The 24313-nt window shown below is 37.7% G+C and overlaps 1 protein-coding gene across 1 annotated transcript in view; it reads left to right on the top strand.

Annotated features, from left to right (window-relative positions):
- Positions 1 to 22494, top strand: part of dlgap2a (discs, large (Drosophila) homolog-associated protein 2a) — a 100646-nt gene extending 78152 nt beyond the window's left edge. Inside the window, exons 8-13 of the mRNA XM_047345573.1 lie at positions 5596 to 5602; positions 7942 to 8030; positions 8167 to 8606; positions 8688 to 8779; positions 14235 to 14387; positions 14515 to 22494. Of these exons, the coding sequence (XP_047201529.1) occupies positions 5596 to 5602; positions 7942 to 8030; positions 8167 to 8606; positions 8688 to 8779; positions 14235 to 14387; positions 14515 to 14721 (988 nt within the window). The 3' untranslated portion in view covers positions 14722 to 22494. The remainder of the gene's footprint in view (positions 1 to 5595; positions 5603 to 7941; positions 8031 to 8166; positions 8607 to 8687; positions 8780 to 14234; positions 14388 to 14514) is intronic.
- The last annotated feature ends 1819 nt before the right edge of the window (positions 22495 to 24313 follow it).

Below are 24313 nucleotides of genomic sequence, written 5' to 3'. Positions count from 1 at the left end.
GCCACAGGCTGATTGCCTCCATGCCACGCCGCATTGAAGCAGTCATTTCTGCAAAAGGATTCCCGACCAAGTTTTGAGTGCATAACTGTACATGATTATTTGAAGGTTGATGTTTTTTGTATTAAAAACACTTTTCTTTTATTGGTCGGATGAGATATGCTAATTTTGTGAGATAGGAATTTTGGGTTTTCATGAGCTGTATGCCAAAATCATTCGTATTAAGACAATAAAAGACCTGAAATATTTCAGTTAGTGTGCAATGAATCTAAAATATATGAATGTTAAATTTTCATCATGACATTATGGAAAATAATGAACTTTATCACAATATGCTAATATTTTGAGAAGGACCTGTATAAGGTGTTTACAATGAAGTACCGATGGGCCATCTTGGAAGACAAACAAATAGTGTTACCATGGCAACAGATGCAGGAAGGCAAGTTTTGAAAGCAGATATTAAAGGAAGATAGGACGAAAATCAGAAATCTAGTCAATGACATGGACCCATGTTAGATGCCAGAGAGCAAATTTAGTCAAAATATGAGTGTTCAGGCTACCAACCATTTTACATATCGATAACTATTTAGTGTTATCAGCAATGCACACAGTCTACATCTAGTTGGGTAAGAAATTTGTCAGCGGCTTACACAAAAGAAAAAACAGCTGTTATTACACAGCACACCTGTAACCTACACTGTAGTAAGCCTAAATTCAGCATTTACCCAGCATGCCTAAAATGATCATATTGTAAGGTACTGTTAATTCAATTCAATTCAATTCAAAAATACTTTATTAATCCCAAAGGGAAATTAAGAATTATTTGCAAATTTATGTGCATGGTCTAAGACAAGGATTTTAAGTAGTTTAAGTTTTAAAAAAAGACACCCCGCTCATGTCTGTAAAAGTATTACCAATATCCTTAGACCTACAGTGCTTTCACACCAAACCTTTGAAATGTTTTGTAATCACGCCAGTATGAACCCATCCTGGATCCTGAAACAGTTACAACTGCCAATCTCGACACGGTTTATCCAAACCCTGGATCGGTTCGCTTGCAACATAAATGTGTACCAGGCCTACATGCCGAAAACAAGAAGCGAGGATGTAATGTAAGAGCAGCACATTTGAGTAGAAGAAGAAGTAGAGGGAAAAACAAAGTAAAAGCGCGACTTCGAAGACAAAAGAGTTGGAAAATGTCTCGTTGGGCTTCGTGGAATAGTGAAGATGTACAGACACACAATTACATTTGAACACCAAAGTAGCAACAGAAACTCAGATGAAACTGGCTTTCTTCTTCATGCTTTTTTTTCTTCTCAATCCGCGCAATAATGCCTTGAAACAATCCGTTGGAACTGCATGACTTTTTTTGGTCCAGTGTAAAAACATTTCTGTGTGAAAGCAAACTGAAGGTATGAATTGCTGGACAGGACCAGCAGTGTGAATGTGCCCCTCGATCTAGCCCAAGCACCGGCCAAGTAATTTCTGAAAAAAACAGCAATAGTGATCCACCATTCCTTCAGGAAATTACAGTAACAGAGTTGCAAACATGGTGTAGTGTTAAATTATGTGTGCTTGTGCCATTTAATAACCAGCAGATCGTCTTTGTCTTGAAAATTCCTTTTTATTTGCTCATCCTCATTTAAGATCAGCTCCAGTAAAGACTACACTTTTCATCTCATCTCTTTGTCTCTGATTGCAAAAGCATTCTATGTAAAAAAGAAAGAAAAAAGAACAGTGGCATTACTCCGGTACCAGAGTCTGGTTATTGCCTCGGTCAGAAACAATATCCATAGGAATACCATGGATGGGAAAAATGTGGAGAACCAGGAGTTGGGCTGTCTCAAATGCAGACGGGAGCTTGGATAATGGAACAAAATGGGCTGCTTTAGAAAATCTATCAACAACAGTAAGGATGACGGTGTCAGATGGAGGGAGACCAGTAATGAAATCAATGGAAATGTGGGACGAGGGGCAGCTAGGGGTGGGCAGAGGTTGAAGAAGACCAGCAGGGGGTTGATTGGTGTTCTTGTTCCGAGCACATGTGGGACAAGCTGCAACAAAGTCTTTAATGTTGAGATTCATAGTCAGCCACCAGAAATACCTCTTGGTAAATGTGGTCATGCGAGTCACCCCAGGATGACAAGTCAGCTTATTGTTGTGCACTCAATCTAGAACTTTATTGACGACACAGTTGGGAACAAACATCTTGCTAGTACACTGGGCCAGTACCTGGGTCAGGTTCAGACCCCTGTGCCCCTCTAATGTCCTACTCAATAGCCCAGGTGAGGGCGCCCACTATACAAGAGTCCAGGAGGATGGAGGTTTCAGTCTTGGATTGGTTAGAATGAGAGACCTGGCGAGAGAGAGCGTCAGGCTTAGTGTTCTTGGAACCGGGTCTGTAGGAGATAGAGAAATGAAAGCGAGCAAAAAACAGAGACCAACGGGCTTGTCTGGGGTTAAGTCTCTTGGCATTTTGAATGTAGGAGAGGTTCTTGTGATAAGTCCAAATGATAAAAGGGATTTCAGTACCCTCTAACCAATGCTGCCATTCCTCAAGGGCCAACTTTATGGCTAAAAGTTCACGGTCGCCCACATCATAATTTTGCTCTGCTGGAGACAAGCGATGAGAAAAATAGGCACATGGATGTATTTTATCGTCCACAGGGGACCATTGAGATAAAATGGCCCCTACTCCAATGTCGGAAGCATCAACCTCTGCGATAAATTGTTTAGACGGATCAGGATGGGTCAATATGGGCGCCGAAGAAAATAAAGTCTTTAACTCACCAAATGCCCTTTCCGCCTCAGGGGTCCAATGGAATGTTCTCAGAGAGGAGGTGTGTTGAGTGAGGGGTGAAGTGACCTGACTGTAGTTCCTTATAAACCTCCTGTAGAAATGTGCAAATCCCAAGAACCTTTGAAGTTGCCTGTGATGAGTTGGAGTAGGCCACTCTGCCACTGCCTTGGTCTTCTCAGGATCAGTTCTGTATTCGCCTGCTTCAAAAATGAAACCCAAAAAAGACACGGAGGTGATGCTGAACTCACATTTTTCGGCTTTAACAAATAGTTGATTTTCGTAAAGCCTTTGGAGAATTGTTCTGACGTGTTGGTGATGTTGTTCTATGTCCTGGGAAACAATCAAAATGTCATCCAGATAACGAAAACAAAGAGGTTGAGGAAATCGCGAAGAACATCATTAATGAGAGCCTGAAAAACAGCAGGTGCATTAGTTAAACCGAAAGGCATGACTTGATACTCAAAACGTCCTAGGGGGGTTTGAAAGCTGTTTTCCACTCATCGCCCTCACGGATCCAGACCAAATGGTATGCGTTGCGCAGGTCGAGCTTAGTGAAGATCTTGGCAGAATGCAGTTGTTCATGTACTTAGTCAATAAGTGGTAGTGGGTATTTATTTTTAATAGTAATTTGATTCAACCCTCTATAATCAATGCAAGGTCTTAATGTGCCGTCCTTCTCCCCTACGAAGAAAAATCCGGCGCCAACATGGGAGGTGGACGGATGAATGATCCCAGATGCTAAAGAATCCTCAATGTATTCTTTCATGGCCTCTTTCTCGGGTCCGGGGAGATTATAGAGTCTGCTGGATGGTAGTGGAGCGCCTGGGAGGAGATCAATGGAACAGTCATAGGGGCGATGCGGAGGTAGAGAAAGAGCCCCTTGTTTACTAAACACAGGTGCGTGATTATGGTTTTCAGGTGGAACTTTGGATAAACCAACAGGCTCAGAAGGTTTGAGTTATTTAGTAGAGTGAGAGATGGCAGTTCTTAAACAATTCTGGAGACAGAACTTACTCCATCTCTCTACTCTGCCCTCCACCCAATTAATAGTGGGATTATGTTTCTGCAACCAAGGATACCCCAAAACTAATTGTGGAGAGATGGAAGGGATAATAAAGAACTCACCCTTTTTATGATGATTACCAGAGGTAATGATGTGAAGCTGAGCAACTTTAAATCTCACTTGAGACATGGTTTGACCAGTGATGCCAGTGACAGAGATGGAGTGGTTGAGAGGCTGAGAGGGTATTTGAAGTTTATTAACCAGGTCAGAGAAAATAAGATTTTGTTCAGCACCAGAATCAATAAAGGCGTCAACAGGAAACTTCTCTTGGCCGACAATAATAGTGGCCGGAAAACACAGACGGGTGACAGGGGAAGAATGGGATATGCTCATCAACGTCCCCTGTTTTATTGATGAGCTCTCTCCTTTGCCTTTTTAGGGCATCTTGCGATGTAATGTGCTCTTTGTCCACAATATAAACACAGACCAGCTTCAAAGCGTCGTTGTCGTTACTCTGGGGAGAGTCGAGTGTGGCCAATCTGCATCGGCTCCGGTTCCGTAGACCCCTCTGTAGCTTGAACGGAAGTGGGTGCGTCGAGGAAAGTGGTTCGAGGTGCCAGAGAGTGATGCCACTGGGAATTGTAGTTTCTTTCTGTTCGTCTCTCTCTCTTAGACGGTTGTCAATGCGTATCGATAGGTTGATTAATTCATCCAGTCTTTCAGGTTCATCTCTCAAAACCAACTGGTCCTTTATTTGATCTGCAAGGGAATTAACAAAAATACCCTTGAGTGTCGCTTCATCCCAACCCACCTCCTGCGCTGCAACTCGGAAGTCAATGACGAACTCCGCCAACGTTCTCCTTCCCTGTTTGAGGGTGAGTATTATCTTAGCCGCTGCCTCCTGCTGGAGTGGTTGGTCGAAGACCCTCTTAAAGTGACTGAAAAAAGTAGCATAACTAAGAGACTCAACAGGGTTAGATGCAAAATAGGCGTGTGCCCAGCGCAGAGCAGGTCCCCTTAGCAAGGTTACAATATAGGTAATTTTGGAGGCAGCGGTAGGAAAAAGAGAGGGGGAACGACTGAATGCTAACTCACACTGGAGAGAAAAGCCACCAAAGTTATTAGGATTACCATCAAAAAGTTCAGATAGACGGAAGTCAGGCTCACGGATCCCAGAAGTGAGGGTTGAGGATGTTGGAGGATTCTCTATTTGAACTGGAGGAGTTGGAGAAGCAGGTGAGAGTTTGGTTAGCATTTCACTTAGAGCATGAACCATACCACCAAGTTCTGTGAGATGGGAATCTGTAGTCTTTTGTTGTTGCAGTAGCTGTTGGAGCATGGTTTCATTAGATTGTAAACGTTCTTTAATGGAAGTCTATTCATCATCTGAATTGTTCTTCAACATGTTAGATGGCTGGAACATAATATTATGAATCACTAAAGTAGTCGAAGTAGAACAAACCAGAGGATGAAAACAGACTCAAAACACAGGATGTAGACGGTAAGTGAAGTTTGTTCTTAGTGTAGGCTTGCACAGGATAATGGGTTGGTGTTGTCCAGGAACCGTAGGAGGAGGACGGAATCCAGGAATCCAAGGTGAGAGTGCTGATGGTGAGTATATTTACAGTGCAGTCCTTAGGTGAGTATTTACAAGGTGCAGGCAGGTAGACAGGCAGGTAGACAGGCAGGTAGACAGGCAGGCAGGTAGGTAGATAGCCAGGCAAGTAGGCAGACAGGCAGTCCACATAACTGAGGTTATGTTCCAGCGAAGACCTGTTCCAACAGCTGCCTTAAGAAGCCCAGTGAGCGCAGCTGCTGATAACGAGCTGCCAGAACCAACCAGGAGGAGAGGAGCTGAGATCCTACAAGGAATAAAATATGGCAAAAACATAAGTGAGCAATCTGAAAATAAAAATAAAAAATCTATTAATACCACCCTCAAATAGAAAAAATTAAGAGTTTTGAAGTGTTTAAAAGTGCCATTAGAGGAGGTGCAGTGAGGATTGTCCTGGAAGGAATACAGCTATTTTTGGTGTGTGTGTGTGTGTGTGTGTGTGTGTGTGTGTGTGTGTGTGTGTATGTGTGTGTGTGTTAAACAAATTGTGAAGACCTTTTTTAAATCTAAGGAAAGCTTCTATGTAAGTATGGGTCATTTCCTATTGAATACCTTTTGGTAAAGCAATACTACCCCTTGTCTATGCCTACCTCTCTGTTCTTAGTTTGAACTTTGAGAGTGGCCACTGAAAAATGAAATAGTCCTTCATGAATTTAGTACATCCTCAGTTGTTGCCTATTCTCTATGTGTTAGCCACTGTTTTCAAACCGCCAAAAGGAATCGGCATGCAAAATAGCTGATGCTTGTTAGCATAACCCATCAAACTTCGGATATAGTTGAAATTGTAGAGTTTTTATATCTGTGCTTTTTGAGAAAAGCTGACAATGATACCACATTGGTTTTTGTCAAATTAGATGTAAATATGCTTATTGTGACATTTAAAATGAAGGATCATCATCAATAATAGCAAACTTTATTCATTATATATCAGAACACTTCAATCTAGACAGTGCTATCTTTTTGTTTAGTTTTTTTTCCCAATACAATACTTAAAATGACTAAATATTTACATTTTTGGTATTTAATTTGCAAGCACAGGTCATATCCATTTGTTTAGAGGTGCTTAAAGGCTCTTCCCCTTTGTCTACCCCTCTACACAACAGAAATATAGTGTTAGGGCAAAAATGTGCAACAAGGGCAACAATCTGTTGTTTTCCTTAGCATTAGATATAAGGTAATAGTTCAGTATTTTAAAGTGGATGTTTATGGAGTATATATAAGAAGCCAATGAATCATGGAGGTGCTCTAACTGAGGAGATTAGCTAATAGGGCTCATTCAGAAGCAAATTTGACCAAATCTTAAACTTACTGCTAAGTTTAAGCAAACTATACTGGGTTGTTGCATATTTTAACAAAAAACTGTTATTTGCCATAAAATAATTAATACTTTTTTTAATAATTTAAGTTGCTCTTTATCATGTTTTAATGTAATCCTGTTTTAATGTTTGTATTCTCTTTGTGAAACACATTGCGATTTTTATCTGTGAAATGGTGCAACCAAAATAGAATTTGTTTACTAAAAAGATCCCACTGCTAATTAACTGTCTGCCCAGAATTGCCATGTCCTTCAAATGAGCAATTCTTCATTTCCACCCACATACAAATAACACATAAACCCATGTAAAACAGTTATGAAACCTCGGTCCACCTAAGCCCAACTGAGAATCTGTTGAAAAACAGAAACATTTCTGTTCACAGACCCCTACTATCTACTTTGACTGAGCTGGAGCTATTTTCAAAGAAACATGACACAAATTTCAGTGTCTAGATGTGCAAAGATGGTAGAGAAATAAACCAAAAGGATTGCAGCTATAATAGCAGCTATAAAAGCGCATCTACTCAGAGATGCTGAATACAAATACATAGCACACTTGCATCCTTTGCGTTTCACTTCACATTCCTTTTTGTTTCTTTATCACTTAAAATTTGTTTAAAATACACTAAAGTTTTTGGGAAGCTTTAAGTGATTTATTCTTTAAGCGTAGTGTGTGTACCTCTGCTATTCTCTGTGAACTCTCTAGTTGACCCTGCTGCTTTCCTAATGTCAGCCAGAAATGGCGCTTAAACTCTACCAAGCGTTTTGTTACCCGGTAAAAAATAGGTTGAACTTAAATAAATAAAAGCAACCAACAATTAATCAGCAAAGGTGTGAACTGTCAAGAAAAAAGCTTTGGTTGATGACCTCAAATATTTTACAGAGTTTATTGAGATTCATTTTTCTAAAAATCTAGAAATGGTTTAGCATATCGGCCCACCATAAACCCCCAGCTACAATTTACTTTATGGTCTCTGATACAATGTTTCCTGTTTCGTTTAAATTCTATACAAATCCATAGTCCATAGTAGGAAACCTCTGTTGTCTTTTAGCCTTTGCAGCATCCCATAAATCATGCAATGTTTACTCTCTGACGTGTCATGTACAGTTAAGTTGCTCAGTACAGTCCCAGCCCAATAAACCCAGAGGCAGAGGAATGGCAGCCCTCATAATGAGAACCACTGTTGGTTTTTATTGTTTCTCCACACAAGGTGGAGGCAGCCACCGACTCCGAGTCTGAAAGCAAAGGCTCACGGGAGTACCACTCTGTTGGGATCCAAGTGGAGGATAACAAAAAAGGGTGAGCTAATGGCACCTAGGTTTTAACATTATTATAAAAATTCTGCCTTTGATGTTTGATCTCTCAGTAATAAATGCTAGCAATGTTTTCAGTGCCACTTTGTAGATTTTCATTTATTTTTTGCTTTGTTCCTCAGACAGGGGAGGTTTAAACGCTCCAATAGTGTGACGGCAGCTGTCCAGGCTGACTTGGAGTTGGAGGGCTTTCCCACCATGGAGGACAAGGGTCTGCAGTTTGGCGGGGGTTTTCAGCGCCACTCAGAGCCCAGCACACCCACCCAATACGGAGCGGTGCGCACCGTTCGCACACAGGGCCTCTTTAGCTACCGCGAGGATTACCGCACTCCCGCTGAGCCCCCGAGTCCACGCGAGACGACCAGCGAGACAAGCTGGCAGCTAGAACCTCCCTCCCCACGGGAGAGTGCAGCCTCGTCAGGGGAGTCAGGAAGGGTGTCTCCGTCCTTGCGTAGGGATGGAAGCTGGTTCATGCAGTTGCTCCACACAGAGACCAAAAGGATGGAGGCCTGGTGTAAAGAGATGGAGGCAGAAGCTGAGGAGAATGACCTCTCAGAGGAAAGTAAGTGTTCTGCTTTAAACTTCAAGCCTGAACCAGGAATGCATTGTAATGAAAACATGTCACACTGTTTCTCTTCTTCAGCTTTAGGTAAAATCCGAAGTGCTGTTGGAAGTGCTCAGCTTCTCATGTCTCAGAAATTCCAACAATTTTACTGGCTGTGTCAGCAAAACCTGGTAAGACACAGTTTTGCATTGGGAACGTGGTTATACTAAGCTCTGCATACTTTCCACATGTAAACTGATAATGCAAAAAATGCAAAGCAGACTTTTTTTTTTATTATATTGGATATTTAATGGTCACATGACATACTTTAAAGCCTTGAAATCTTGAATATGTCAAACAGAAATAATTATTACCCTTTTAGTTGTCTTTTAAAATAAATAACCAAACAGTGAGACACCACTGGAAACTGTCTCAAGCTTTGTTGCATGTTTTCTTGACAAAAAAAGACCATCTTAATTGGACATGTCCCTGCAGAAGGATAGAGCAATCACTCTTACCTCAAAAATCGTCAATGCAGAAAATGCGGTGAAATCTGTGGAAGTAAACACAGGAAGGGAGAATGGATTTCTTCTCACCCACGAAAAACACTCTTTGTTGCAAACTTTTTTTGGTCTTTGGGATTATGAAACAATTTGAATCTTGGATTTAGTGGAAGAAGCAACCCAGACCCAATGGGAAGATTACATAACACAGTTTGTTCCATGCCTATGACTGATGGCTCAGTGAGTCCACAGCAATTTTACAAGAAAAAGGGTGGAAGGAGATAGGGAAGACATGTATCAAATGGCCTGAGACTCTGGACAGGCCAGGACAATAGCCAAGCATATTGTGCACCCATTCTGTCAGCTGAACCACACAACTCCCCCTGTCTACCATTAAAAGTGACTCTTTAAAGCCAAACAACCTGTTGATGTTAGACAAATAAATTAAGTAAATAAAAGTTTTGACAACTTAAAAAGAAACTGATTATGTGAAGAAAATTGAGGCTTGCTCGATTATGACCCACCATTATAAAGTATTCTGATAGGAGGGATTGCTGACCCCCTTCAGAGATAAGAGTAACAATGCTGGTCAGAACCAGAACAGAAAATCTCTACCTGAATGCACAGTTTTTGTCACAAGTATTCAGTAACCACTGTGGTAAATTACAGGAATACTGGAATTACCACAGAGACCTTTTAAGTTGCTTTTGTAAGAGTGTCAGTTTGTTATGTCTCCAGGCAAGTGCTCTTCTGACCTGCTCCTCCTGAATAGATGAATCACCCTATAAATCTTCACTTTTTGCACTCAAATTCGAACCGGACACTTTTTTTATCTTGGCCAACCATTGTGTTGTGTGTTGATGCCTGAGTTCAGCATTCCAAACATAGCGTCAACACTGCTATGTTCTCGGCTGCCTTGTGCTCACTTTTTTCCTTTAATGCTTTTTGTTTTTCACAGTTTCAGACATCCATCCATTGTCCACACCCACTTATCCTTGCAGGGTCATTCTGGTGCCTCCAATGTTCAAGCTTTAAATGGGTCTTACTGAGTTTTGTTGCACTGATTAATGAAGTCCAGATTGAACTTTTGAAAATCTGACTGCAACTGTGCAACTTTTTCCATAATCCATTAATCACTTCACATTCTTATTTTAAAGGATAAAAAAAGTCTCGACTACAATGTGAAATAATATTTTGTCTTTGGATACATGTGTCCTCAAAATCTATTTCCTTGGCCTACAATACACATTTAATGCTTTAGCTGCCTTTTACAAACTGATTCAGAGCTGCCTGAATATAGAACCGATTGATGAAATCTACAACATTGTCAATCAATAGCTATCCATTTTATTTATTTGAACATTTTGAAATCAAACCGATATGAGGATGGGTGGGTGCGTATGTGGTAACGTAGCTTCGAAATGGATATGTGCTTCACGGTCTGTCCTGTGCACAAGAAAATTGTGCTCTTTGTAACTTGTTTTATAGAACATAGATTTGGGGTTTTAAGAGGTGGAGTTGCTGTTTTTGTAATATGCAGCAGAAAATGTTAATTCAGAAGGAATGGTAACTGGGGATTAGGAACTGTGAACCAGCTTTACAGGAAACGGCATGTCATTTTCCTGCTCAAGGAGAACGTTTTATGTAACTTTAGGGAAGAACTTACTTGAGTTAAAAATGCCTGACTGCAAAATGCTATATGTAAAAAACATCACCTTACTTTACATTTTAGCTTGATTTGCAAAATCCCCACAAATTAGAGGCGTAAAAGGAAATCTTATTTTAATTCAGATCCTCTTGAACTACTCAATTAACTTTCAGAGGGCTTTACTTGAAATGCTTCAGAGAGAGACAACAAACATTTAGCACTTCTTTGGGAGGAGCTACAGGATTTCATACTCACAAAGCCAGGGCTAAGAACTCCCAACTCATATAAAATCTTACAGCTCTGCCAAAGTACAATTCAGATTTCCACTTAGATGAACGCCTTGCCTAACATTAAAAGTTTAGCATTTATTTTTTTATCTGGTCCAAAATATATTTTGATTTCATTGAGTTATTCTGCCATATTCTTGAAGTATAATTTCTACGACTGCACCCAATTCACAAGACAATTGAGTAAGAACATTTAGGAAGACAATTTGGGATGACAAAAATATGTCTTACACATAGTGAGAAGGTTTCTCAAATCACAAAATCTGTTTTAAAAAATCTGTAATGGTCATAATTTTAGGGTGATTCATGTGCCAAAACAGCTCATTCCTTAAAATTTCCTTATACGCTCCTTTTTTGTGTTTTCACACAGAATAAAGGTTTGATAAATCTAATAAATTTAGGATTTTCCAGTCTTGTAGATTTTGAATTTCGATGATAAAATGCTGTCCAGACTGATTTTAAAGAGCCCTTTATTTAGCACCAGTACAATTTTTCAATATCTTCTCTTTCATTCTGTAAATTGCTGTTAAATGTCCCTTAAAATACAGAATTAGCTGAGATTTCAAACTTAAAAGATATGTTCTGTGTCAATACTGGATGTACAGTTTGAACCTTTTCATAAATGTCTATAAAACGTGGCAGCTTGAGGGATACGCTCTCTTTCTTCTTTAGGATTTGTTAACATTTTTCATGAACCCATGCTGCAAATCCACAGTACCGTGCCATAAAAAAGTATTTGCTCCCTTGCAGGTTTCTATGGCTTTGCTTTTTTTGTCACTCCCAAAAGTTTTACAACATCAAACACATTTTTGGATCAGAGAAAGATAATCTAGGTAAACACACAAGTTTTCAAAGGTTGATTTAGTTTATTAAAGGAAAAACGCTATCCAAAGCTATTTCTGGCTCTGTGTTTAAACATGATTGCCCCTTTGATCTAATAACTGGTTGTACCGCTGTGGAGGAATTTTGGTCGACTCTGTTTGCAAAATTATTTTAATTCAGCTGCAATGGAGGGTTCTCAAACATGAGCATTGACATTTAGTTAAGACTTTAACAAGGCCAGTCCAGAACCATGATTAAGTTTTTCAGAGCTATTCAGGAGTGTTATCACATTTAATACTGTCAGACAGGTTATTTTTAACTATTTTCCTAAAAGTCTACAGGTGTGTCCATAATCAGGCCTGAATCTGGCCACTAAAAGCCTTTCAAAAAAACGTTAATCGTTTATTCAGGATTTAACAAGCGATATTTAACAATCCTTTTTCACATTGGTTTGAATAGATTGTTCCTTCAAAATATCAAGTCATCATTTGAAAATAACATTTTGTATTTACTCAGGTTATCTTTCTCTGCTGTTAAAATTTGTTTGATGATCTAAAACATATAAGTGTGACAAAACAACAACAAACTAAATCCCTTAGGGACCAAACACTGCCTCAAGGCACTGTAGAAAAAGGAAAATAGAGAAAACAAAATTAAAAAAGGGATGACAATAGAACAATGAAGAATTCCAAGCTCTTCTACAGAACTGTGATTTTTATCTAACCTTCATACAGCTGCAAGAGACAATCAGCAGTTGCACCATCCAAATGTCACAAGAAAAAGTATCTCCTGGTTTATCAAATTGCCATGTCTATTCATAGATGTCTCATGAAAATGGGTGAAAACAATATAAAATCTGGCAAATAACAGACATAAAGCTGAAAGTTCTCATGGATCTGTAGGTTTAGAGTTCAAATCTTTGTCGTGTTGTTGCCTAATTTGTGATTGGATACAGTTGACATTTATGCACACGGTATAAAAAGATGCATGACCTTTCTTATCTTTTTGACAAGAAATTTAAACTAATATTTTCCTGCTTTTGGTTGGTTAGGATTACTACAATTTATTTGCATTTTTTAAATGTCCACATAATATTTATTTCACAATATGTTATCTATTTTGTGGAGTGCATCAGTCCCTCCTGCAACAAAACACCCTCACCACATGATGCCCCAACCACCCCCCTTCACTTTCAGCACTTCAGATTCTAAAAAACTGTACCCATGGATGAACTAGACTTGTGGAGGTCCACCATTCTGTTCCTGATATCGTGCTTGATTGGTTTTGATGTTCCCATGATGTCACAGAAAGAACCAGTGTGTTTGAGAGGTTGCCTTAAAATACACCCACTGGTGTGCCTCCAGTTCACTCAAATGTTGTGAATTAACCCATCAGCCTTTGTATCATCATCTGGTCTTTCCCAAATTTGTTAAAGGCTACAAATAGTAGTTTATGTAACCTTCAGGCTTTATATTAAGTAATAAAAACAAAGGATCTCTCATTAATTCTGTCATCTAACACCAAAAAATTATTTAGGTAATCCTTACCGACAGAAAACATGAAACCTTTACTCTAATTTGTTGATGCTGTGGCATGAGACTGAAACTAAAAGGTTATGTGTATTTTTACAAAGTGTATGTCAATAACTAATTCTTACTTTAGAAGTAAAGATTATGCTTTGAGATAATTCCCCAATGTGGCTCGTAAATATAGCATATTCAAGCTGCTGCATCATGCTCCTCTGCTATACATGATTCATACACGACAGAGATGATTCCTCACATGCTTGTCCTCAGTCTCTTTATGATAAAAAACATCTGTTGTACAGAATTGTCTTAGCAGATATGAAGATAGTTAACAGCAAAAGGAGTTTCAGTCGAAAGTCCTTACAATTTGTAGAGTCTGTTCTTATCTCTGATTTTGTTTGGCTTTTTCAATTAAATTAAATTTCTTTAAGACACGTCTGAATGATCCGGTACCAAATTAGTTATTGCCCTTTTATATCTCATTCTGTCTTATATTGTTTTAGAAAGTTTAAAAACAAGTAATTCTGTTAGAAATGGGTGATTTATTGGGAAGAAACTGTGAGCAGAAAGCAAATTTATACATTAAGTAGGAACTCATGACTCATTAAAACCTGCAGCAGGCCATCTTTAAAGACAGTGAAGCGTTTTTCAATCTGATGTTCTTTTCGTCTGCGAAATCAGATGATGAATAGGACCGACGTGACAAAGAGAGTTTATTTCATACCTCATCCATGAAAATATGCCAGAATTAGTCCCCACACACTCATACTGTGTGTTTCCTGAGGCTGATAACGACACCTAGTGGATCTGAGCTGAAATGCTGTAAGTAGTGTTTCCTGCATCTTTTTTTTTTTCCCTAGGACCCTAGTGCCATGCCGCGACCCACTTCTCAGGACCTGGCGGGGTTCTGGGACCTGCTGCAGCTCTCCATTGATGACGTCAACATGAAGTTTGACCAGCTGCAGCAGATCAAGAACAACAACTGGAGGCCAATTGACAGCCCAGAAAAGAAGGTAAGAAGTCAAAAAGACTCCACATATCACTGTTTTCTTTAACCTGCATGATTTTTTTCTAACAGACAAACTTAAGTTTTAAGGGGGGGGAAAGGGGTTTTATAACCATTGTCTCCTCGTTCTGCAGCCACCAGCTCCTATACCAAAGAAGACAGTAAGACAGAAAAGTGCAGTGACGAGGGAGAAATCCCTGGACCTCCCTGACAGGCACCGGCAGGAGGCACGTCGGCGGCTAATGGCAGTCAAGCGCGCAGCCTCCTTCCGGCAGAACTCAGCCTCGGAGCGAGCGGACAGCATTGAGATCTATATCCCAGAGGCTCAGACTAGACTTTGAAAAAATGTTGGATCAGGGATCTATATCTTTCCCTGCTCCTGTGCTCCAGCAACTTTAAAACTAGCCTTTTTTTTCTAGACTGCTTGTCTCTCCACTCCTCCTTTATCCATCTCTGGTCCGATAGCCATCCTCAGTGCCCATCGCCAACTTCACTGGACTGTAGGATGTGCCATGGCTCTACTTCCATTGCCAAAAATGTACATCTGACATGGGTTGGTTGGATATTTGTCTTTGTTTGTTCAAGATCTACAAGCTCCCTCATGTCCTGGATGGGCACATCTGTAGTTTTTCAGCATTTGCAAGTGCCATTTTAAGAAGAAGAAAAGTGCAGCTTTGAAAACCTTACCAGCAACCAGACATTTGAGCTAACCATCAATGCATTTATTTGAAGATTAATGGATTTGGTCAAAGTTTGTAATCCTTCACTATTTTTTTTGTCTCTTCAGATTACCTTTGTTTCTGCACTTGTTAAAAGAGTAAATCAGAGCTAAATATCACCAACTTGTTTTGTTTTAAAAAGTGCCAATGCTTGAAATACCTCTACTATGTGCACATGGCACAGGTTACCTATTCAAGGTGCTTCAGGCCATCCTTACTAAGCTTTTGATTGGTTACACATTAAAAATGTAGCCTTCTATCATATCTAGTTATGATCAAATATTTAGGAGTGCATCTCAATAAATCTAAGTATTATTGAAAAGTTTATTTATTTCAGTAATTGAGTTCAAAAAGTAAAACTTAATCACACACAAATGTATATATTTCAAGTCTTTATATACATTAGTTTTGATGATTATGGCTTACAGCTAATGAGCAAATTTTGAAGATTATGTAAGACAAACAAAAAGGGTGTTTTTTCATATAGAAATATTTAACTGCACATTTTTCTACCACACTTTTTCCTTCCACTCAACCTTCCACTCACATGCTTGGATATAGCACTCTCTGGATACCAAGCTTCTTTAACAATGACTTTTGTGGCTTACACTCCTTGTGAAGGGTGTATTGAATCTATATAACATATGTTTTTCCCTTTTTGAAGTGAATGACTGAAAAAAAATACTTTTTGATGAAATTCTAATTTACTGAGATGCACCTTAGTTAAGTGAACTGGCGTAAGAATGACATCTGCCCACTTCTGCACCTTTCACACCTATATTCTCAATATCCAATGATCATGTTGCCAACTTTCAGTAAGTTACATGAAGCTGTAAACGTGCAAGTCTTGTGCCCACATTTTCATCTCGTCAATGCAGTAGAAAAGAAACAAAAAACTATGAAGGTTTGTGTAACTCCTTAGATTAAAATGTGTAGACAAATGCACTTATGCACTTAATATAATTCTTACTATTTCCAAGGGAAATGTGCATACCCAAGTTCACAATAGTACTGTTGTATTTTTTAATTGTGAGTGGGAAAGCTATGCTGTTTTTTTTTTCCTCTTCTTCCTCTTTGTTTTTGAAAAATCTGGGTGATCATGCAAGTAGAATTGCTCTGCTGAGTTTACATCATTTTCCAAGCCCTTTGAAGATGCGCCCTCACTCCACAGCTAATGAGAAATGATAAAAGTAACCATCAAAACATAAACAAAATGTCAATATTTCTTTAAGCTATGAACTGTCTTAATTTTCAAATTTCCTGAAAATCTCCCAGTCTGTAACAGTGTCCCCAAGCATTATCATAATGAAGTCCCTCTAACGAAAAGATCAGAGTTAACAAACTGAAACTGGGGCAAAGAAATTTCAGGGGAATGCAAACATAAAGTCTCAAATAACTGAAACCTTTTAAGTATCTTGCTAAAAAGTAACATAAAATGGAATATTAATTGTCGGTGTGGATGATAACGTGCGATCTATCTTGAAATCATGCACAACGATGTGACAAATCAGAGCTCTTTCTCGTCCAGGAGTCACTCCAAATCAATACTGGTCTGAGAGAATGTGCTCTCCTGTCCTACAACTCTTGCTCAAAGGGGGTTTTCTCTTGCAAGATAACTCCATTTTGTTTGTTTGTTTTATGGTGATGTGTCCTGTTAGCGGCAAACAGTATGGTGGAATTGGCTCCATTGCTGTGTCAGAACAGATTTGCTTTGTGAGTAGATTAAAGTAACAAATACGTCTATTTTCTGAACGACTGATGATCCAAGATAAATAATAAGACGATACTTCTGGTGGGCAAACACCTTTTAGTGATATTAATAGTTTTATTTTTTTATTTATTTAAACATTTGTAAAACATTAAGACTGTTCAGACATGATGCCAACACATTTCCCTGCTGATCTTAATACATTCAGAGCCACTCTTGCAAGATTTTGGCGATATTCAGGGTTGGTCTTAGACAGTGGTGTCCAGTGTTTTTCTATGTGGACAATGTCCGGGGGATCTCTAAGAATCGCATATAATTTAAAATTGATCAATGACTGTATATTTTGTCAATAATTATCATCACAGATTAAAACTGTAAGCATAGTTGGATAAGGTACCAATACAATTAGATTAATGATTGAGATTGTTTATTCATCTTCTACTTATTCCAGTAAAGTGGAACCTATAATAGGCAAATTTGGACATTTTCAACGTATTTTGTTCCACCCTAAACTGTAAACTAAGAAAAAGCAGTGTCAACATGAGGAACGGATACTAGTGTGAAACAAGGCAACAGAAATAAGTTGAAACCTAATACAAATATTATTTTGAGATATCTAGATCAGGATTTTTGTCCCACTGAAAAAGGAAACTGAGTCTTTTTTTTAGGAACTCCTGAAATTAATTAAAAAGCCTTGATTGGGACTCTCAGCTAATACTTTGGTTTGGATTGGGACATTGCTTAGTATATTTTTAAGCTAGAATATTAACTGATCTGGATTTTTTAAACTTCCCTTGTTAAAATAAATGCTTTTAACAGAAAAAAATAATAATAATAATAGTTCTAGGGGATTAACAAGTAAGATGCTCCTAAGACCAAATTTAGGTTTTGACTTCTGTTGAACTTTATTGTTCTAACTATGGTCATATCATAACACAATTGATTAGTCAAGTCAAGCAAATTGTAGCTTTCCAACAGTATGTTGCATGTGCATCTACTTGAGGTATACACAGAACTTGAGTGAAATGAAATTTAAGTGGCTTTGGCAGATCTAAAGTGTTTTGTGTCTTAATAGTGATGCGGTTCTTGTTACGGGCTGAGTCAAGCTGACCTCCAACTGCGTGACGTGACCTTCTCCCAGAGCATATAATAGCTGATCACAAGAACACACATTTTAATTTCAGCTGTTTTCATGCCTACATAGAGCTGTGCACTTTTAATTGGATCATGTTAGCATCAGGTCTGAGCCACCCCTTACTGTGTATTGGCTCTGCTTCATTTTATTATAGTGTGTTTAATGGCAGTTGAATGGCATTTTAGTATAACTAAAATAAGTTTCAGTGACAAAGTTGCCATTAGATATTTGGATGACGTCTACCATATAATGTGTAACATTTACCCCGGTAACAGAACCAACAGAGAAAATGTTAGCATGGTAGAATTTAGTTGAACATATGAAAGGTGATGTGAAATATCTGATTGGACATATGCGCACATATTATCTGTACACATTTAAATGTGCCATCTGAAACAGAGTTAAGAACAGGGGATGTTACCTAATATTTAATGTGCAATATATGAGTATAAAACCTGCAACTTTAACTTATTGAGGGTATAAGTTTTTTTTTTATTATTTGGGTGCAAACTGATCACATTTTTGACTGACATGTTCAGCATTTTAAGAACATTTGTGAAAACAGAGGTACCAAGATGGATCTTTTGGTTACCATTTAATCTAATTCATCCTCAATTCTGTCAGCTCTTCTAGTGCCTGTGTCTATGGTTTCTTGTACTAGGATCACAATATCAGAAATATTATAGAATTTGCTTGAGGTCAAGAATAAATATGAATATCATTGATGCTGCTTATTCTTTTTTTTTTAAATGGGTTAAAAAAAACTTTTACTTGGTAAAAACAACTGTATTACGGATTCAAATTTTGGTCTCTTTCTTTGAATCGGTTAGTAACATTTATCTATTAAATATTAGATGTAATGATTATCCTGTTTTTTATTCTGTTTGAATTTTAAAACATTCACTGTAAACATGCTGGTCTGCCAAAACGTTCTTTTGTAGCACAATGCCTATCCCTGTCCTACAGTTTTTTGTGAAAGCTTCCCTTCTTTTGTGTGAACAGAATAATGGCATATTTAGAAAAAGAGAAACCCTTGTCCTGTCTATTGGTCCTGTGGCTACAGGCTAATTTACAGGCCCAGTCCCTGGTTGGGCTTTTAACACAAAATAAACTTATTTAAAAACAAAAATAACAGATAAACAAATTTACATTCCAGGGTAGGTTTTGTAAACTATTGTGCTTAAGTTTTCACATGTTTTCCATTGTTTTAAGTAATTGTTTCACCTGGGCAGATCAAAACTCTAAAATCTATCTTGTTTTAATTACAGGTAGACCATTAACATAAATGACAGCGTACATCAGGCACTGAACATCTTTACAACTGTCAGATAGAGTAATGTTAAAGCAGAAGATCAGTGGTCCTAAAATTGAACCTAGTGGTACACCCGTTTTGTTGTTTTTATTTACAGTTCCAAGGGGAAAACCAACGCTCACCAAAAAGAACACAAAAGGTCCATCAAACATTTGTTAGTCTTTTTTAGTAACTGAACATTTGTAAGTCAGTCAATTAATTAAAAAATCTGCAAAGACGTATCAGACAAGATTCCTCCACAGTGATGTAAAAGTCTTATCACCAGTTATCCCAAATGCTTGTTGCCAGTTTAGGGGATAACTACTCTTTCACATAGAGCTAGGTTGGCCTTAATAGCTTTCTTTCTCTTATTAAATGAAATCATCATTTGAAAGCAGCATGTTGTATTTTTTTATTTATTATTTTTATTAAACCTTTATTAAGCTAGATAAAAACTCCACCGAGATTAAGACCTCTTTCACAACTATGATCTGGCTTAAAAAGGCAGCAGCACATGTCATAGTGGACAAGACAGACAACAATAACAAGAGAATCATTAAAAATATGTTAACTGTGAGCAATTGGTCAAATAGACTGCAGACAATACAATACTGGATTTCCAAATTTTGTCTATGTGTTTGATGCCAGGCTGTTGGCACAGCCAACTCATTCCCTGATGTTGCCAGAGTGGCAGGCAGTAAGAGGTAGAGAGACAGACTCGGCTTGACATATTCTGGCTTAATAGAGAAGAGAGCTCTTGCTCTGAGCCCCGAACTGCTGGTGCTGTACGCTGTGTGTAGCTGCAAGGCTGTTCAGTGAGAATGGCAAGGCGCTGCACTGGGTAATTTCAAGCCTGACTTTGACTAAGCAAAGCAGCTTATGTAAGATTTTGGGTCCTCGGTGAGATCAAGCAAATACCCTCCAAGGCCCTTCAGAGCTTGTGTTGATAAATGTGTTGCTGAATGGTGGCCCACGCTGTAAAACTTTAAGCATCAGCACTACATTCATTGGCCTTTGTCAGTTTCTCCCAGGCTCACTTTGTTGAAGGCTGTCACTGAAGTAGCTGTGAACTATCTTCATTATGCAAAATGAGCAGAACTGAGAAGAAGTGTTGCATATCCATGACCTGGGTTCAGTTCAAAGTATGGCTTCCTGCTCCTCCAAGTAGCACTAACTGCAATGGGACCATTTATCTCGGCTTTCCACGAATGAACAGCTCTAAGTAGCAAAACAAGATCAGTGCCAGAACTCACAAGGGCGTTAAAAGGGTTAAACAGATGTGAGCAACAGAAGTAGGTCTGCAGAAATTACCATTATCCTTATGATAAAAAATTAGGGAACCCTACTAAATATTCAGTTCTTCATTTAGAAATGTTTAAATATCAACATTTAATTTAGTTTTTATTTACCTCCTGAAGTGAAAGTGAGTTATTGTCAAGTAAACTAAAATAGCTTCAGTGAGATGCTTCTTGTATCCATCTACCAGTTTATGATATTGGTCTGAGGAATGTTTGCCACACACCATACTTTCAGCTATGAGATGTTTGAGGGGTTTTATGAACAGCCTGTTTCAGGTCACCCCACAGCATCTCAAAGAGATCACGATCTGGGCTTTGACTTGACTATTCCAGAACTTTCCATTTCTTAGTTTTTAGCCAGTCCTTGGTGGATTTACTGTATGTTTTGGGCCACTGTCATGTTTCAGGGTTTTGTTCAGTTCGGCTTCAGCTGTAATTTTTTAAACACCCTCTGATACATAAGTCGTGGTCTTTGTCTATGTTCTCCCTAGCAAACTTTATTCTGGTTTTCTTAGAAAGCAATGGTTTCCTCTTTGCACACCTCCCGTGAAGGTTAAAGTTGCACAGTCTCTTTGTGATTGTACAGGCATGCACTTTCATATCGACAGTAGAAATACCCTACTGTAGGTTCAATGATGACAATTTAGGGGTTTTTAGAGAATTCTTTTAGCACCTTGTGGTCTGCTGTCAGGATGAATTTGCTTACATGGGCATGGTGGCAGTTGTTTAGAAAGTTCTCCACTTACATAGACTATTTTCTGTACAGTGGAATGGCTGGTTTCATATTATTTTGAGAACTCTTAAAATCCCTTAGCAAACTCATTAGCTAAAACAATTTTCTTTCTGTAGTCCTTAGACAACTTCAACAGTCAGAAGCGCACCAAACTCAATGTCTTAGATTTAAGCAGGGCAAACCCCCGTCAAAATGCTGATTAATAATTTTAGAATCATGGGGACCAATATGATAATTTTCCCCATTTAAAATGGAAATAAATAAAGAGTCCCAATTTTTTATTCACAAGAAATGTTTTAAGTGATACTTTACAGCACATTTAAAAGTTATTTTCTCCAGTTTTAATCAGTTATTTCTATAACTTTAAATACACTGCATTGTTGAAATTGGTATTAAATATCCATATGCCCGAAGATATTAGAAAAAGATACAGGCTTTCAGGTGGTGCCCTAATTTTTCCACCTGACCATATATACCTTTAAAACTTCTCTGTCAAAGTCTTTTTCCAACACATGCATAGAAACAGCTGCAGCGGAAGGGTCAAGTTTGTCTCCAAGAGTGAATAATGCTCCTTCCATAAAAAGTGTTTTTTCTTCACCTTTTCATTAATAGCAGTCTATTTCATGAGGAACTACAAGGCCACCTCCTACAAACAGACACTATTCCCTTGAAACTCCTTTTAAAGGGTTTTCTATGCTGGACCTGCTTGGGTGACGCAGATTTGGGCATCATAATGTGTGCCCTTGCTTAAGAATGCACCTGCAGTTTTTGTTTAATTTGTTTTATTATTTTATTCTGATATGCTCACAACATTACAAAAATGACAAGGACACAAAATGTGTCATGTTGACATGTTCAGCATACAGTAAAATCATTTCTCGCATCACTTTCAATGGGTTTTATGCGATGAAGCAATGAGGGAACAACTCTCTCGTTTAATATTTTACATTTATGCTTGTATTTTAGCATTCTGTGGCCTCACATCTAAGGTGACTGTCAATGTTTTAACTCTAGAACCTACCGTATGAAATTCTTCAAGGGGACTTTTTTGTAACAGCGCTGCTGAAAGAGCATCACTGAGACTCATAAAACACTTCCTTTAACTTGGAATGTGAGATGACTCTATGATTACTAGATAAAGTAAAAAAGGTAGTTGTTTAGCTAAAACTATTTTCATCTCTTGTATATCTTATCTATAGTAAGAATGAATATAATACCAAATATTCATTATTTGTAAAGATAAATATATATATATATATATATATATATATATATATATATATATATATATATATATATATATATATATATAAATATATATCAGAAACATAAATATATAATATATGCTTCTTTGGAAAATAACTATTTTCTGCTTTTTCTGTCTTTTCTGCTTTTATTCTTACTTTGATTTGCTTATAAGCTGATATGATGGCATGCAAAACACTGAGATTTTGAATGTATTTATTTATTTATTTAATTTCTGTTCAGGGTTACAGCACTGTCCCACTGATGTTTTGTATTTATTTAGGTCAAACACGCGTGCATTTCTCAGTGTGGGTGATATCTTTGCAACGTGTTCCGCTCTTTATTTTGTATAATTTGTGTTAAACATATGCATCCTCCTTTTTTCTTTCCAAACTGAGCAATTGAAAATGTTTCCCTCTTTGAGCAGTTTGGTCATTGCTTAGGACATCCATTGTAAGTAATTCTGCAATTAAATTTTTGGAGAAAAGTCTGGACAATTGCCTCTGAGTTTTTTACATAAATATTCACAAACTTCCACATTTTCAAGTGGCAACCACAACTCTCAATGCATTTACCTGTGATTCTGTGTGAAATCTAGAAATTGAGATTTTGGCCAATTCTACTTTGCAAAATACATCAAGCTCAATCAAATTAGATGGAAAGCATTTGTGAAAATAAATGTTAAAGTATTACCATATATTCCCAATTGGATTTAACTCTAAACTTTGGAGATTCCATTGGAGCTCTTAGGCCCATTGTAATGCTGCAAAATGGACCACAATTTTTGACACCGTTGGATATTCCAACTGGAAAATGATCCCAAGAACACTTCAAATCTGGTTTTGGAAAGGATTAGGACATTAAGCTTATAGAGTGCCACTGACCTCAAGCATGGTGAACATTTTTGGACAATGCTTAAAAGTTAGGTCTGTGCTAGTAAACCACACAATTTAATCAAACAACCAATTCTGCCAAGAACAGTGATCAAATTTCCAATCAGAATTATTATAGAAATTAGATGGCTACAAATTTGCACTTTGTAATGGAAATTTTGTCAATATTAGTGGTGGTGTATGTATATATTTAAGCTTGTATGTATAACATTGAACCTATGTGAGTTAGAGAACTTCTATAATAAGTTCAATAATGTATGTGATATTTTAAATAAAATTGGAAAGCCATACATTAAATCAATAAATACATTTAATTATTCATTGAAATTTGGATTTGTGTGGTAAATATAGAGTTATATAAATACATATTTCATTTAATTATTCTATAGTCATAGTGGGTATATTTATCTATTAAACCCACCATTCAAAGTCTGTGAGGGGAGCTAACCCTGCTATAGACAAAAGCAATTTGTTTTCTGTTGGGTCACTGTGCATGTTAAATGATCAAATATTATATATTCACATTTTAATAGATTTTGACTTTTATTTTGTGTTTCAAATGCTATTGACACGTACTTGATTATTGCAAGAGGTGTTTAAATTTAATATATACATTTTCTATGCATATATATACAAATTCTATTTAAGATATCACGTATATAAACATTTATTCAACGACTTTTTAATCTATTTAAAATCTATGTAATCTTTTGGCTCTCGATAAAAAGGAAAAGTCATATGTGAAATCACAAATGTGCGGAGCAACGCTGCCCCCTGCTGGACAAATACAACCTGGCAGACAGCAAAGACTCGGATGCAGGTAAAGTAAAACTGCAATAAAATGTTTGATGGTCTGTATCTTAACGATAATTTTCTCTTGAATTCAGTTGGTCGTGTATTTGTTTTGCGTT

This window comes from Girardinichthys multiradiatus, chromosome 19, assembly GCF_021462225.1.
Source record: "Girardinichthys multiradiatus isolate DD_20200921_A chromosome 19, DD_fGirMul_XY1, whole genome shotgun sequence".
NCBI classification, from domain to species: Eukaryota; Metazoa; Chordata; class Actinopteri; order Cyprinodontiformes; family Goodeidae; genus Girardinichthys; species Girardinichthys multiradiatus.
Note: the sequence above shows the minus strand (reverse complement) of the source record. Positions and strands in the feature narration are given on the sequence as shown.